This window comes from Mytilus californianus, unplaced genomic scaffold (assembly GCF_021869535.1).
Source record: "Mytilus californianus isolate M0D057914Y unplaced genomic scaffold, xbMytCali1.0.p SCAF_9, whole genome shotgun sequence".
In the NCBI taxonomy this organism is placed as follows: domain Eukaryota; kingdom Metazoa; phylum Mollusca; class Bivalvia; order Mytilida; family Mytilidae; genus Mytilus; species Mytilus californianus.
This window is the reverse complement of record NW_026262745.1, coordinates 2,735,226-2,750,865: the sequence shown is the minus strand read 5'-3', so window position 1 is coordinate 2,750,865 and position 15,640 is coordinate 2,735,226. Positions and strand designations below refer to the sequence as shown.

Genomic DNA, 15,640 nt, shown 5'->3' with positions numbered 1-15,640 from the left:
GTTGGGCGTTGTGATTTGAAAGACCAAACAATAGGCACTACACTGCACTACAACATCGTAGCAGAGAGTCTGCTTAACTGTATATTGTTTTGCTGAAGCACTCCATTATTCTCTTTTTCTTTATTTTTTGTCCTCTATTTCTCTATTTTATTTTATTTTTGGTCCATTTTTCTGTAGATTTTGCTCATTTCTATGTATTCTGTAAACCCCATCCAGACACGGATAGCACTTCAACACATTTTAACCCATTGGCATGCCACTGTCCCAGAAAGGATGAGGTTATGAAACAAGCGTCTGGCGTAATAAATTATAAGCCTGGTACCTTTGATAACTATTAGTAATATAAATCTTGTTTAACCGTGTTCCATGTATAAAGTTGAATAACAAAAATACCGAACTCAGAGGAAAATTGAAAGCGGAAAGTGCCGTATCAAATGGCAAAAACAAAATCTTCAACATATCAAATGTATTGAATGGAAAACAACTGTCACATTTCTGGCTTAGTATAGGCATTTCCTTGGGTGGGAAATTACATATTGTGGCTAGCCCTAAGCAAGAAAATTTCTAAATGTTTATTTAGTTCTGTCTTCGTTTTATGATGGAGAAAGCTTGAATAACGTATTATGAAAAGCTGATTCACTATTGACTACCTTATTACTCCTGCTTAAAAATCCGATAATTAGCGTTCGCTTACGTGTAGACTAAGATAAGCAGATGATTCGCGTCTTCAAGTCATATTTCTGAATATCATTTGGTTGTTTTAATTCATCACAAAGACTCAATAGAAACCTACTGGATAAATACTTAAATATAAATGCAGATATTTTAAAAACGCATTCTATCTCTGTAATCTGACATGCCACTTTGTAGACGAAACGCGCGTCTGTCGTACACAATTTTAATCCTGGTATCTATGTGTTTATTTACCTATATAAAACAGTAATGCTTGCTTTATATAGTTCATGATGCCCTTAACCCTTATACTGTTTTCAATCAAAATATGTGTTAAACAAACAACATTAGATCAAATGATACATATACATTGAGTAACCTCTTCTCCACTTTAGAAAATACTGCCTTTGACTTAGAAGGTTATACAAGCGAGGGGGCCATGTAAAAAAAAAAACAATAAAAGAGAGATAACTCCTAAAGGGGATGATGAAATCCTTAACGGGTTTATCTGGTAATACTTCATGACGAGGTCTATCGATGTTCCATATTTGGTCTTGATAACTTCAACAGAAACGGGAGAAGGGTATGTCAAAAAAATGTTGGAAGAAAAAAAACATTAGAAAAACAATAAGGTCGTGGAAAACCCAATACCTATTACTGTATTTTATTAACATTTTGGTGATTATCGATGAGTATGTCTGTATAAATTAATGTTGTTAGCATCAGGGTCAGATTAACTTGAGGGATTTTGAATTTGTCGTCAGTTTTAGTTGATTGAAGTGATATTCGTCGGAAAAAGTGGCATAACTCAGATCTAGTATGTGTTAAATTTCAACCTTTAAAACTTATTTTGTTCGAATATCTGTAATTTTCGATAAAATAGTTTTCTTGGCTAGCTAATTTATACACATTTTATAACGTGTTGTTTTCATTTTTGACCGAAACCGAAATTCGGTTGAGAGTAAAAATGTATATTGTCTCTCGGATACAAATTGATTCATTTTGGTTGGTGTATACTTATCTATGCCTCGATGAAAAAGTTAACCAAAACACATTATGCTGTCGGGATTTTAATATGACATGTCACATTGGTTTTTTTAAGAACTTTTTTGAAAATGAGTGCAGAGAAATAACACTGTAAATTGGCCCATTAGCTATATAATTAATATAATGCTTCGTTGAGCGCAGACTGATACGACCGCAGAGGTTGAACCCTGAACAGTTTGGGCAAGTTTGGACACAATATTCAAGCTTGATACTGTCTGAATTTGGATTGAGATCAACCTTTTGACATAATATCGGTTTCTGACACAAAATAAATGTGGTCAAAGATCTTAAAAATCTATTGCGCAATACTGTGCAATTGAAGATTTCTTCTTGAAACTTTTCAAAACATTTGAAATTTTTAAAATTTTGAACAAAAAAAAAATGAACCCCCCAAAAAAATTGGAAAAAAAATTCCCCGAAACTTTTTGAACCCACCTCCCCTTAGATAAATAACCCCCAAACTCAATCACAGCCTTCCCGTTGTGGTATGGAACTTTGTAGTACAATTTTAGAGATCCATACACTTAAACACAAGTTATTGTCTGGAAACTAGAATAATGCTTGTTTGAGCCCCCTTTTTCTGCATGTTTGGGGCAATTATGCCTAAACTCCACCAAGCCTTCCCTTTGTGATATGGAACCTCAATTTCAGAGAGATCCATACACTTGCACACAAGTTATTGTCTGGAAACTACAAAAATGCTTGTTTTTGTCCTTAATTCCTAAACTGGTGGTACAATAACCCCAAAAATCAATCCCAACCTTCCTTTTGTGGTATTGAACCTTCTTGTAAAATTTCATGAAGATTCACTTTAACTAAAGTTATTGTCTGGAAACCAAATGTGTCTTTGGACGACGACGCCCACGATAACATCATAGCATTATACAAATCCAAAAAAAATTTTGAGGTCGTATAAAAATGGGATGACTTATTTTTCTTTACTGATTGTATATCATTTGTTTTCTATTTGCATCCTATAATATCTCCTTTAATATGAAGAAGTGTATTGGACTTGCATTTACTTATCATTCCCACTATAAAAATACATAGAAAAAAAACCCACAAAAAATTGATATTGAATACGAATAACATGATCATTTTTAAACAACCGAATTTTTGATCAACCTTACAAAAATGAAGAGAGCAAAAGACAAGGTTTCTAACCAGTGTCCAGCGGATGACATTGATGTATTGTAAAGAAAGTTTACATCAAACGTGTTCTTATTCTTGAATCATGGTGTTAGGAGGCAAAGATTTGTTTTTAAAACTCGGAAACATGATGCATAATGTCCATTTCCTTTATTGGATTATGAGCATACATTTTAAAACAATCGTATTTCTCTTTTGCTCTTTATGACTGTTGTATAAATATGCATAAATGGGATATGAAAACAAAAATTAAGAATGACATCAAACTGATCAAAATACTTGATAATGGTAGGTCTTAGAATAAAGACGAAGCTTATCTTTATAGACAAGCAATGAGGCAATTAATTATAGCATGATTTATATGATGTGAAGATTTACCAACAATGAACATTCTATAACATTGTAGACTAGAATATATAAGTCATGACAAACATTTCTTTTATTTTAAGTAAACTTGAATTGCTGATAATTTGTATGTTTTACCATTTCTCTCTATCTTCAATAGCTTATGAATGAATGAATGAATATGTTGACTCTATAGTAGATCCTTTTCTTTTAGATCTTTTCCACTATTCAATCTCTATCTATTACAGTTTTCAAGATAAAAGGCAATTTTATTTTGGCTTTTTTTTTTTTTAAACAATATTTATCTTTTATATGTTTCAAGCTAGACAAAAACGCAAAATATGATAAAAATCATCATTTAAGGACAATATCTATGTAAAGCTGACTGACGATTTCTGCCATGTTGGATAATTTATAGATCTTTTCTTGCTGATTATTTTTCCTATTGAAGTTTTTCGCTATTTGTTATATTAGCAAAAATGAAAAAGAAATTGGTATTTGCCATTTAAGTTAAAAAAAACTCATATAAGAAGTAGTCTGACATATCGGATGTAAATAGACAACATTATGAAAATGTCTGCACTGTAAGATTTTCTCTATCTATAGCAGTTTTCAAGATAATAGACAAAAATTGTATTTGACCATTATTTCTTTCTTAAGCCATGTTAGTGGGCACAATCATGAGACACATTTATTACACAAGATACACAAAAAATGATTGCTGTCAAGTTTGATTCTAATTGGTCCAATAATTTCAGAAAATATTCTTTTTAAGGTTAGCCATTTGGACAAGATGAGAAAAAAAAAACCAAAAGCAATCTTTTCTGAGTTTCGATTTTATTACAATATCTGTATACTTTAGAATATCTTTGAAGACAAATATACATAAAATACCGGTAACATTTATCACAGTGTATATCACAAATATCTCGGTAGTGTGAGTCAATCAGAAAAAAGTTTTCAACCTTTTAAATGTAATTTTGGTAGCTTATACACACAATTATTATATTGTTTATCCTGCATTATGTACTATATAAAAACATCAGACTGAAGAAGATGAAACAATATTATCAAATTTTCAAACCATCTATAAATAGACAACTGGGCATATCATCCCAGTAAATAATTTATTGATTCAGTTCTCTCTACTGTAATTTGTTGAATTTCAAGGGCACCTTACTTTGTCAATACTCAGTGGCGGATCCAGAAGGGGGGGGGGGGGGGGGGGGGGGGGGGGGGGGGGGGTTTCCAGGGGTTGGAACCCCCCTTTTTTATGGACGATCATTGAATTTGAATGGGGACATATAGTTGGAACACCCATCCCCCACCCCCCCCCCCCCCCCCCCCCCCCCCCCCCCCCCCCCCCTTTTATCCTGGGTTGGGAACACCCTCTTTAAAAAACGGCTGAATCCTACCCCGATACAGTAATTAAAACAAAGGTTGATATATAAATGTAAATTTTGACATTAAGCCTATTCTGGCCAACTTCACAGTGATTGAATTTAACATTTTTCATCTTAATTTGATGAAGTCAAATTAGGAAAGATCAAACTTTTCCATATTCACATTATTTTTCTGATAGCAAAAGTCGAGAAAAATATTACTCATGATTACTTATTCTGAAAAATATTTTCAAATGTTAATAGTGTTTCAATTATAATCAGATCAAAATAGCAATGTGATCAAAATGCTCAGCCTATATAAGCAATTGTTAAATTTAATATTCAAAGTATGTGGGAGATAAGTTGAAAGGGCTTTAAAAACCTGAAAACCTTTCTGGATATAACACTATGATCTACATGTATCTTTGTAGGGATTGACATTTGAGGAGAAAACAATCATAAATACACTCATGATGATAAAACTATACAAATATATATCATAACAGTATGTACATAATTCACAAGATATGTTTATGTTGTAATTTGTGATACATAATTAACATTTTTATAAAATGATCAACAGTATATGAAAAAAAAGAAATTTGATTGCAACGATATACTCTACTCTATTCTATGAAATTTAGAAATCAAATGATATTATAGCGCTATTTTGGCCTCGGTCTAATTTTCATCGCTTGATTATCCGTATTCTAATTGTCTTTTATACTACTAATTAGATGTTTACTGACCTTGAATTCCCATCAGGGTCTTGCAGGGTCAGTGATTGTTTCGTCATTTTTCCTTTTCTATCATTTACTTTTTCTAACTTGTAAGGAAAACTTTTGGACTTTTGGAACTTCAATGTCAACAGGAATAGAATTAGTTGTGATGTCAACGAGATAGACACTCAATGACATAAATAACAAAAAGACATCTATATGCCTATTCAATATGTGAACTTTTATCTGATTTCTTACACACTTTACCAAAGATAAGTCATCCTGATTGGTTCATAGGAAATAATATTAAACATAATAATCACTATTAAAAAATGGTACTCATGTTTATATGTAACATATCAAATGATTAAAAATGTATATACATATAAGATTTTTTTTGTCAAATATCAAATGGTAATGAAAATGATCATACTATAATATTAAACAAATATATTTTTATAAAGTTAAGAAAATGTGGTCCCTTTCATAGTGTGTATATCTGGATTAAACATCCAACATAAAAGGAGGTAAATATCCAGGTTTTAGTTATAAATATTGCTGTAGTTATAAACAAGGATAGAACCTCCTGTATTTAATTAAAAATTAACCGAATTAGAAGTGTGATTTAAGGAAAACAACTTTTTAAAATAAAACTACACTGGATTTAGTGAACTACTGATTTCAATTTACATAAAAATAACAAATAAGCACCAGAAACAAACATATGTGAAAATAATCTTAATACAGTAAATATTACATGTTTACTCAATCTTTAATTTCAGTCGAAGTACACATTATTTTTGTTTTTTGGTTATGCCTGTAACAATAATGAAAATGAAAATAATATATATAGAATATAAAGTATCTTATATTAGCACTAGTTTTGCACATGTATATAGTGGTCTGTTATTTATTCAAGAAATTTTACAACTTTGTGTTTTGATCCGAGTCTTCTTCATCTTCATTGTTTTCCAACAAACTGGTGTGATCTACTGATTGTGGTTTACGTTTTCCACTGAGTCGAGATAGTAAGCTCCCTTGCATACTTCCTTCTCGACTGGTTCCCTCATAGCCTATACCTCTCTGTACTGATATTTCAAGTGACTGGTCCTTGACAAATTGCATATGATATTCCTGTGTCAGCAATTTCTCTTTCTTTGGCTTCTTAAACCTATAAACATAAAGTAAAAGCAAAAGTGTAATATCACATCTATATTTAAAAAATAAACCATTTGTGAAAATAAAAAGTTATAAAAGGGGGAGATAACATAAATGAACATCGTCACATTTTGTGATTCAAATGAGACATGAAATCACAAATTTGGCCAAATAATGTATTCCTTCACCTTAACTAATTTGATTTGAAGTCTTTTACCTCATATTTTAATTACCGTCTTTAGGTGTGTATAGTACACAGATTTTGACCTTGGGATAGATTTCTGAGAAGGGGCGTATTATGCTTGCATACATTGATTTTTAGACTTTTTTTCGGGTATGAAACTCAGCCATGAAACCAGGTGGTCAAGAAGAAAATATTTTTGTAGCAAAACAAATTGTTTGTTGTTATGTTTAAAATGTATATTTGTACCTTCTAGTATATGATTTGTAATGTTATATGCAAATAACCAAATGCTTTTGTAGTTATGTTTTTTGTGTTTTTAGTGTCTGTTCTATATTGCCACCCGGAAGCTGTATTTGGTCATATCCGAATTAGAGATGATTTTGTCAATGACCAAATAAGTGTAGGTGATTCTCGAGTTTATAACTTACTTTTGATATGTTCTAACAGAAGGTGAATGTATGAAAATTGAATGAAACACACCCGTTTGATAATAGTGACCGCCATTGTTTTTTTACTTTCGTAGTATCAGATGATCACATGTTATGTGACTTTAGCATTATGAAGTGAATAAAGTGATGATTTTATACGTTTTTACTTTGAGACGTTTAAAAATCCTCTTTAAAAACATTCATACAAATCATAAATTGTGAGCATGTTTTTAAAATGCCATTTAATACCTGTACTAATTTGATTGAGGAACAAAGTGAACCTGTCAATTGATTTGTTTTGACAACGATTAGACTTCGTAATTGATTATCAATAATAATAATCAATGAGTACCAACAAACAATAAATGAAATTAGCAGAGATTAATATTGATTTTAGCACTAATTTATCAACATAAATATTACAATTTATTTATTTATTGTGTATTAAAGAATATTCGTAATGAATCCCTATTCCGTACAAGATTCACTGACTATGATTTGCATTTAAGCAACTTCCCGATTCAACATTTCCTGTTGTTCTCAGTCAAACACATCTGTGGAAACAATAAAGAATCAAACATCCTTTGCTAGATTATTTATTCTCCAACAAAATTTTCGTTATCCTGTAATCAACCAGGACTGCAGTTCAATTTGTCCCCGAAAAAGAAATTATTTTCAATGGACCCATTTTACCGAGTTTCAAGTTTGGATTTTTCCAGAAAGTCCCTGCGTTTAAAGCATAAGAAACTTTTTTTCTCAAGTTTCAAGGGTGAAAAGGGGGGTGCTTATTATGCATGGGTGCCTTTTATACATACCAAAAGATGGTATAACTTAGTTATTATATTCATTTCTAAAGCAGTATAACTGTACATGTGTACCTTGTTAATCCTTAAATATTTTAGCAATAAAAATGATGCAGACTTTTACAGAGAAGTAATGGTTAAAACTTACAATTTAAGGAGCAGTGATGATGTCACAACAGAGACAGAGGACATTGCCATGGCAGCAGATGCCATCCAAGGTTTCAAAGTCAAACCAAGTGGTGAAAACACACCTGTAAACGAAGACATAAAACAAGTATTATAAGACTATACATGTACATGTAGATATTATAAATTAATGTTAAAAGATAAAGATCAGGTTAAGAAAAGCTTACCGATAGTTGCCACAACAGTTTGAATTTTGCCTTCGAGATGAAAATTCAAGTTCAAAAGAGGGAAATAACAGCAGGTAACACATAGCTTTATGTTAATAAACCTACTTCTCTAATGGTTGTGGCCTGTTATCTATTTCTTGCATGACTAAATATTTCTCGAATCACACTGCATGGAGTTTGATACAAAAATCTGCTTTAATCTGATTGGCTTATCCAGCATCACAAGACAATATTACAGTATTTCCATTGGCTATTCATTAGGTCATTGATGACTTTCAAAGGTTAAGACGATGTACATTTCGTCCATGGCAATGGACATATGTGATTTCTTCAATAATATACAAAACACTCAATTATTTCACCTGACAATCTTCTTTTTGTCAAATTTTATTACATTCTGAAGCGTACAAAAAGTCTAAAAATGTCTGATGTTAAAGTTTGACACCGGAAATGGACATATGACATGACTTCATTCTGGAATGTGCAAAAGACTAGATCAAAATTTTTTGGAATTTTTAATTTAACACATTAAGAGTGTTGACTATATGAGAAATAGGTTTAACAACTTGTGAAATTGGATATCGCTTGATATCAACTCTTGTTATTTAATTTAAATGATAATAATAAACTCGCAAAAGGGTCGTTCAATATTATATTAAAATTAAATAACGAGAGTTGATATCAAGCGATATCCCATTCTTACTCGTTATGAAACCTATAAATCCAACATATCATAATTTTACATCAAAAGAAAACAGTCTCAGATTTTATCAAGCTGGCTTGTACAAACAAGAGGCTCCAAAGAGCCTGAATTGCTCACCTGGTAAAAAATATGCCATTCTGATATTTATTATTTTTCCTTTATTGCAACCAGTTTAATGGCAATTAATCATATTACCAGTGTGACAATTTGGCCATGTTGACTCACTACAGATCTTATTTTGTTGATCATTATAGCTTTTAATTTTTTTCTCATACTCCAATAGTTTTAAACAAAAATGCAAAAATCATCATTCAGGGGAAATAACTAGAGGCTCTTAAGAGCCTGTGTCGCTCACCTGATTCTACTTTGGTTTTGGAAATCATGTAAAAATAGATTAAAATCATAACAGATACCCTATTAATGATTGAGGCCAAATTTGGTTTAATATTGGCCCTGTAATTTAATCCAAAGCAGAAAACTTTTGTAAAGTTTACAGAAATTACCAATAAATTCATTGAAATTGCAGAAAATGACTTTATAAGGACAATAACTCCAACAAGATGTCAATTGACAATTTTGCTTTGTTGACTTTATATGTGTAGATCTTCTTTTCTCGATTATTTTGCAGTTTACAGTAGATCTCAATCTATAAAGAAACATTTTCTCGTTTGAATTGTTTTACATTGTCATTTCGGGGGCTTTTATAGCTGACAGTGCGGTATGGGCTTTGCTCATTGTTGAAGGCCGTACGGTGACCTATAGTTGTTAATTTCTGTGTCATTTGGTCTCTTGTGGAGAGTTGTCTCATTGGCAATCATACCACATCTTCTTTTTTATATGTATTAAGGTCTTCATCAGCACCTCATAAGGAACATTCATGTCATGTTTTATTTCATTCCATTTAGTGGTTCTCTAAAAGAAGACATTTGTATGTATTTCCCATAGGGTCTTATGTTAAACTAAGTCCCTCTCTGGTGGCCATTTTGGATGATGGATTGGCTACAAAGTAACAACACTTGGTCAGCACCTCATAAGGAACATTCATGCCATGTTTGGTTTCATTCCTTTCAGTGGTTCTCTAAAAGAAGACATTTGTATGTATTGTCCATAGGGTCCTATGTTAAACGAAGTCCCCTGCTGGCAGCCATCTTGGATGATGGATCAGCTATAAAGTAACAACACTTGGTCAGCACCTCATAAGGAACATTCATGCCATGTTTGGTTTCATTCCATTTAGTGGTTCTCTAAAAGAAGACATTTGTATGTATTTCCCATAGGATCCTCTGTTAAACTAAGTCCCTCTCTGGCGGCCATCTTGGATGATGGATCGGCTTCAAAGTAACAACACTTGGTCAGCACCTCATAAGGAACATTCATGCCATGTTTGGTTTCATTCCATTTAGTGGTTCTCTAAAAGAAGACATTTTAAAATTGAGAATGGAAATGGGGAATTTGTCAAAGAGATAATTACCCGACCAAACAGCAGAAAACAGCTGACAGCCACCAATGGGTCTTCAACACAGCGAGAAAATCCCGCACCCGTAGGCGGGCTTCAGCTGGTCCCTTAACAAAATGTGTACTAGTTCAATGAAAATGGAAGTCACACTAAACTCCAACACATATAAATGAACTAAAATTAAAAAAACATACAAGACTAACAAAGGCCAGAGGCTCCTGACTTGGGACAGGCGCAAAAATGCGATGGGGTTAAACATGTTTTGTGAGATCTCAACCCTCCCCCTATACCTCTAGCCAATGTAGAATAAACAAACACACAATAATACGCACAGTAAAACTCAGTTCAAAAGAAGTCTGAGTCCGATGTCAGAATAGGTAACTTAAGAAACTAAGCAAAATAACAATGATACATAAATTAACAAGGGACTACTAGCAGTTACTGACATGCCAGCTCCAGACCTCGAAAGATTATGTCTTCATCATATGAAAATCAAGCACAATCCCTCCCGTTAGGGATTTAGTATTATACCATCATATAATATATGAGAAGAACATAACCCATATCATGCCAACAACTGGTTTTAGAATAAATGTGTTTATTTCCAATGCAAAGACCCTATGAGTGAATCAATATTAATACAAAAATATGCCATCTTTAATGATCTGACAACAGTATCATATCTATATCCCTTCTGAATAAGTCTGTTTAAAGGTTTGGTTAGCTTTTGAGGTGAATGTCGACATTTTTGTGCTTTGTATAGAATATTACCATAAATAAATGTGGATAGTGTCCACATGTGGACACAGATGATGCCCCCGCTTGCATATCATATAGTTATAAAGGGGCATAACTGAAGAACGGTAAAAGTGACGCTACCCAAATTTGAACTTGATCTGAGTCTTGTGGTAATAAGCATTGTGTGTAAGTCTCATAACATTTGGTTGAGGCTAACTTAAGAAGGGAACGGATGACGGATGCCAAGTGATGAGAAAAGCTCACATAGCCTTTACAGGAGAATCAAAATTAATCACCATGAGAACAAAATTCGGATGAAATCTGATCCCTACCTGCAGCAATAGGTATCCCTATCAGGTTGTAGACAGAAGCAGCTACAAAATTGATTCTGATTCTTCTAACTGTCATCTTGGATAATTTAATGGCAGCCACTACATCCAGTAAATCATTCTGTAATATAAATACCATTTGTACAGATCAGATTGAACTAAAAGGTTTACACACACTGTAGTCTTATGAACTGACTGATTCTGTTTTGGCCCTATGTCTTAATGACATTCAACCATAATTTTCTTATTGCCTGCATTCTTTAGTTTTATATTGATGGAAAGGCAGTCAAGTTAATCAAAACCACAACTAGGAATGTCATGAAATTTAGAGTTTCAAATCTTAACCATACACAGAGCATTATTCAAACATTTTAATGTAATTCTAAGTAATAAAATATGACAAAATATGAACTATATTGTCAAAATTTGTCTATAGTTTGATGAGGCAGAAAATATTTGCAGCTGCATGTGAGTATCCCATATTAGCCCATGGGCCAATATAGTTGTTTTCTGCATTGGTCATGGGATCAAGCTGATTGGATCACAGCATCGGTATTGCACATGCTGATCTATCGATATAAGGGCTGATTTGATCACAGCATCAGTATTTCACATGCTGATTTATCCATATAAGGGCTGATTGGATCACAGCATCAGTATTACACATGCTGATTTATCCATATAAGGGCTGATTGGATCACAGCATCAGTATTACACATGCTGATTTATCCATATAAGGGCTGATTGGATCACAGCATCAGTATTACACATGCTGATTTATCCATATAAGGGCTGATTGGATCACAGCATCAGTATTACACATGCTGATTTATCCATATAAGGGCTGATTGGATCACAGCATCAGTATTACACATGCTGATTTATCCATATAAGGGCTGATTGGATCACAGCATCAGTATTACACATGCTGATTTATCCATATAAGGGCTGATTGGATCACAGCATCAGTATTACACATGCTGATTTATCCATATAAGGGCTGATTGGATCACAGCATAGTATTACACATGCTGATTTATCTATATAAGGGCTGATTGGATCACAACATAGTATTACACATGCTGATTTATCCATATAAGTATAAAAAAGAAGATGTGGTATGATTGCCAATGAGACAATTCTCCACAAGAGACCAAATGACACAGAAATTAACAACTATAGGTCACCGTACGGCTTTCAACAATGAGAAAAACCCATAATGCACAGTCAGCTATAAAAGGCCCTGAATCAAGGGCTGATTGGATCACAGCATCAGTATTACACATGCTGATTTATCCATATAAGGGCTGATTGGATCACAGCATCGGTATTGCACATGCTGATTTATCCATATAAGAGCTGATTGGATCACAGCATCAGTATTGCATTTGCTGATTTATCCATATAAGAGCTGATTGGATCACAGCATCGGTATTGCACATGCTGATTTATCCATATAAGAGCTAATTGGATCACAGCATCAGTATTGCACATGCTGATTTATCCATATAAGAGCTGATTGGATCACAGCATCAGTATTGTACATGCTGATTTTTTTTTTCAGTCAGAGTTGATGTCACAACATGTAATTTAATGTATAATCAATAGAAATGTCAGCATTCTTTTACTTTTATGGTTTATGTACTTTATGGTCAGGGTTAGTTTATGGTTCGTTTTAGGGTTTGGGTAAGTATGGATTTTGTAAAGCTCTTTATGGATTGGTACCCCTAGCTATAGAGTAAAAGAAGACTACTATACATTAAATTTTAATAAGTTTTAATCTATTATAAAGTCATGGTCTACTACTTTAACTGTTATCATTGTAGAGTGACTGATTTAACAATTTAACAAACACTAAATCCCTGGGATGTGTTTTAGTTGATTTTAGTCTCTGATGCATGATTTTTTATTATTACCGGTAATTGTTTTTGGCTTTTAACTAGCTTTCAGTAACTGCGAGTACTCTCAATCGTACTTTCGTGTTAATTTGACCTGTTGATACAATTTGTAATGCATTTTTGTTATTTAATGTTCACTTAATAGTGTTATATCTCGTCTCACTATTTTTAATATATACCACCTTTGATAAGTGTTTGGTATGACGATAAATTTTCACCTCTGTTCTCGTACTATGAATAACAAAATTATTTATTTTGTAAAAATTATTTCCGTACTCCATATGTATACCTTACAACAAAATTATTTTTATTTACCTGTGACTCAGTGATCTCCCCAGGCCGTTTTAGCGTCGCGGCCCCGCGATGCTATAATTTTTTTTATCGTGACACTATAATAATTTCCGCGACGCTATAATTATTTTGAGGACGCTATTTTTTTCTTGTCTGCTCTATACATTGCCGCAATATCGATGTCCTAAATTTCCAACTTTCATCGAATTGCCGCTTGTGATCATAAAAATTATATCACCTTTAATTGTAATCCCTTCAAATCGGACATAAGAGGCAATTAAGATTGACTAAATAGGTGTTAATTGCCCTTTGGGTGATAACTGTTTGGATACGAATACCCCAAGCTGACACTTATGACATGACTGATAACACGTGGCCCAATTCCAAAATTTTGACATTGAGAAAATCCTAAACAATTCGAAATCTACGTTTGAATCAAGGCAAATTCGTCTCCTAAGAGAAGAAAAAAAACCCAAAAAAACGAGCGAACTTAACAGGCTGGTCGTTTGTTATTTCAAACTAACAACTTGTAAAGAAGTGTTTTCTTTCCATTCCGGTACTCGAGAGCGTACATAAAACATTTCGATTCTGGGCAAAATAAGTTCTATACTTCATTAGAACGTGATGAAAATTGCTTTAGGTAATGTTTCATCTATTTATTACAGTAAAATCGTGATATATTCATCCAATTCGCTTCTCAAACATTGTTTATTTTTCGTAAATTTTTCTTCGACCGCCATTGATATATTTGTACTAATTACGGATCGGAAGCGGACCAGCTATGATCAAAATCCGCATGTTTACGGTAATAACTACAGACGCAGAAACAGAACAGCTAACAGAATAATAATGATCCCAATAGGGAAAGCTACTCATTCCACATGAATTTACAGACTATTTGTTAGATCTCCTTGCAAAATGTATTTATTTCTATGTAAACGCATTGTTTCAATTAATTTACTGATTTAAGTAGTTTAACAATGTTAAAAACATATATCTGTTTGAAACAACTGGGACTGATACATTGAGTCCCAGGAAATAATGAATTTCATAAACATGATAAACAGAATAGTTTTTAATTGAAACGGTATTACTATATGATACTTTCTTTTCCTTTTTGATATAAAAGAAGTTCTCTTTTGTACTAGATTTTTAGTTGGTAGTTTCTAACAAGAAAAATATAATTCTGTAATTATAAATGAATATTAAAGAAATAAAACTAAAAGAACAGTTATACTTTAATTGTATTCTCAGTTATGAATTGAAAAAAATCAACATACTTTAAAAGAAAGAGACATTGAAAAATAAATACAATTTTTTTTTACGCCAAATGTGATGCTATCCAAAATTCCTGGGGAGAACACTGCTGTGTACGTTATTTTATTTGGTGGCATTTTGTCCAAGGTTATGGTTGTCTATCTGGTATTGTTTTACATCTAACCACCTTGTTTTATTAATTTTGTATTAACATTGTGTCATAGATCAAATTTATTCGTTCAGTGTATGTTCACTTGTTTTTGTTAATATGTCTTTTGATTGAGTTAAGCCATTTCAATTGATATTTTAAAGTGTGTCTTTCTATGTTGTGATGTTACACTATTGTTTCAGGTTAGGGTAAAGGTTGGTGCCTATTAAAACGTTTAACCCTGCTGCATTTGTTTGCACCTGTCCTAAGTCAGGAACCTGATGTTCAGTGGTTGTCGTTTGTTGATGTGGTTCATAAGTGTTTGTCGTTTTTTATATAGATTAGACCGTTGGTTTTCCTGTTTGAATGGTTTTACACTAAGTCATTTTTTGGGGCCCTTTATAGCTTGCTGTTTGGTGTGAGCTAAGGCTGCGTGTTGAAGGCCATACTGTGACCTATAATGGTTTACTTTTACAAATTGTGACAATGATGGAGAGTTGTCTCATTGGCACTCATACCACATCTATTAATATCTATTCATTTCATACAGATGAAATGGAAAAGAAGTTTTTTACAAAGA

The 15,640-nt window shown here is 32.8% G+C and overlaps 1 protein-coding gene and 1 long non-coding RNA gene across 5 annotated transcripts in view; one reads left to right on the top strand and one right to left on the bottom strand.

Moving 5' to 3' along the window:
* Positions 1–3,044: 3,044 nt before the first annotated feature.
* LOC127714822 (uncharacterized) lies at positions 3,045–4,999 on the top strand. The gene is made up of 2 exons (XR_007987955.1): positions 3,045–4,652; positions 4,745–4,999. It is a non-coding gene; the product is annotated as an uncharacterized LOC127714822 (long non-coding RNA).
* LOC127714814 (copper-transporting ATPase 1-like) overlaps positions 4,034–15,640 on the bottom strand; it is a 61,440-nt gene continuing 49,833 nt past the window's right edge. For all 4 annotated transcript variants that reach the window (XM_052220844.1, XM_052220842.1, XM_052220843.1 and 1 more), the window contains 3 exons: positions 11,470–11,587; positions 8,036–8,138; positions 4,034–6,485 (listed from right to left, as the gene is read on the bottom strand). In XM_052220844.1, coding sequence (XP_052076804.1) covers positions 6,239–6,485; positions 8,036–8,138; positions 11,470–11,587 — 468 coding nt within the window. In that variant the 3' untranslated portion in view covers positions 4,034–6,238. The remainder of the gene's footprint in view (positions 6,486–8,035; positions 8,139–11,469; positions 11,588–15,640) is intronic.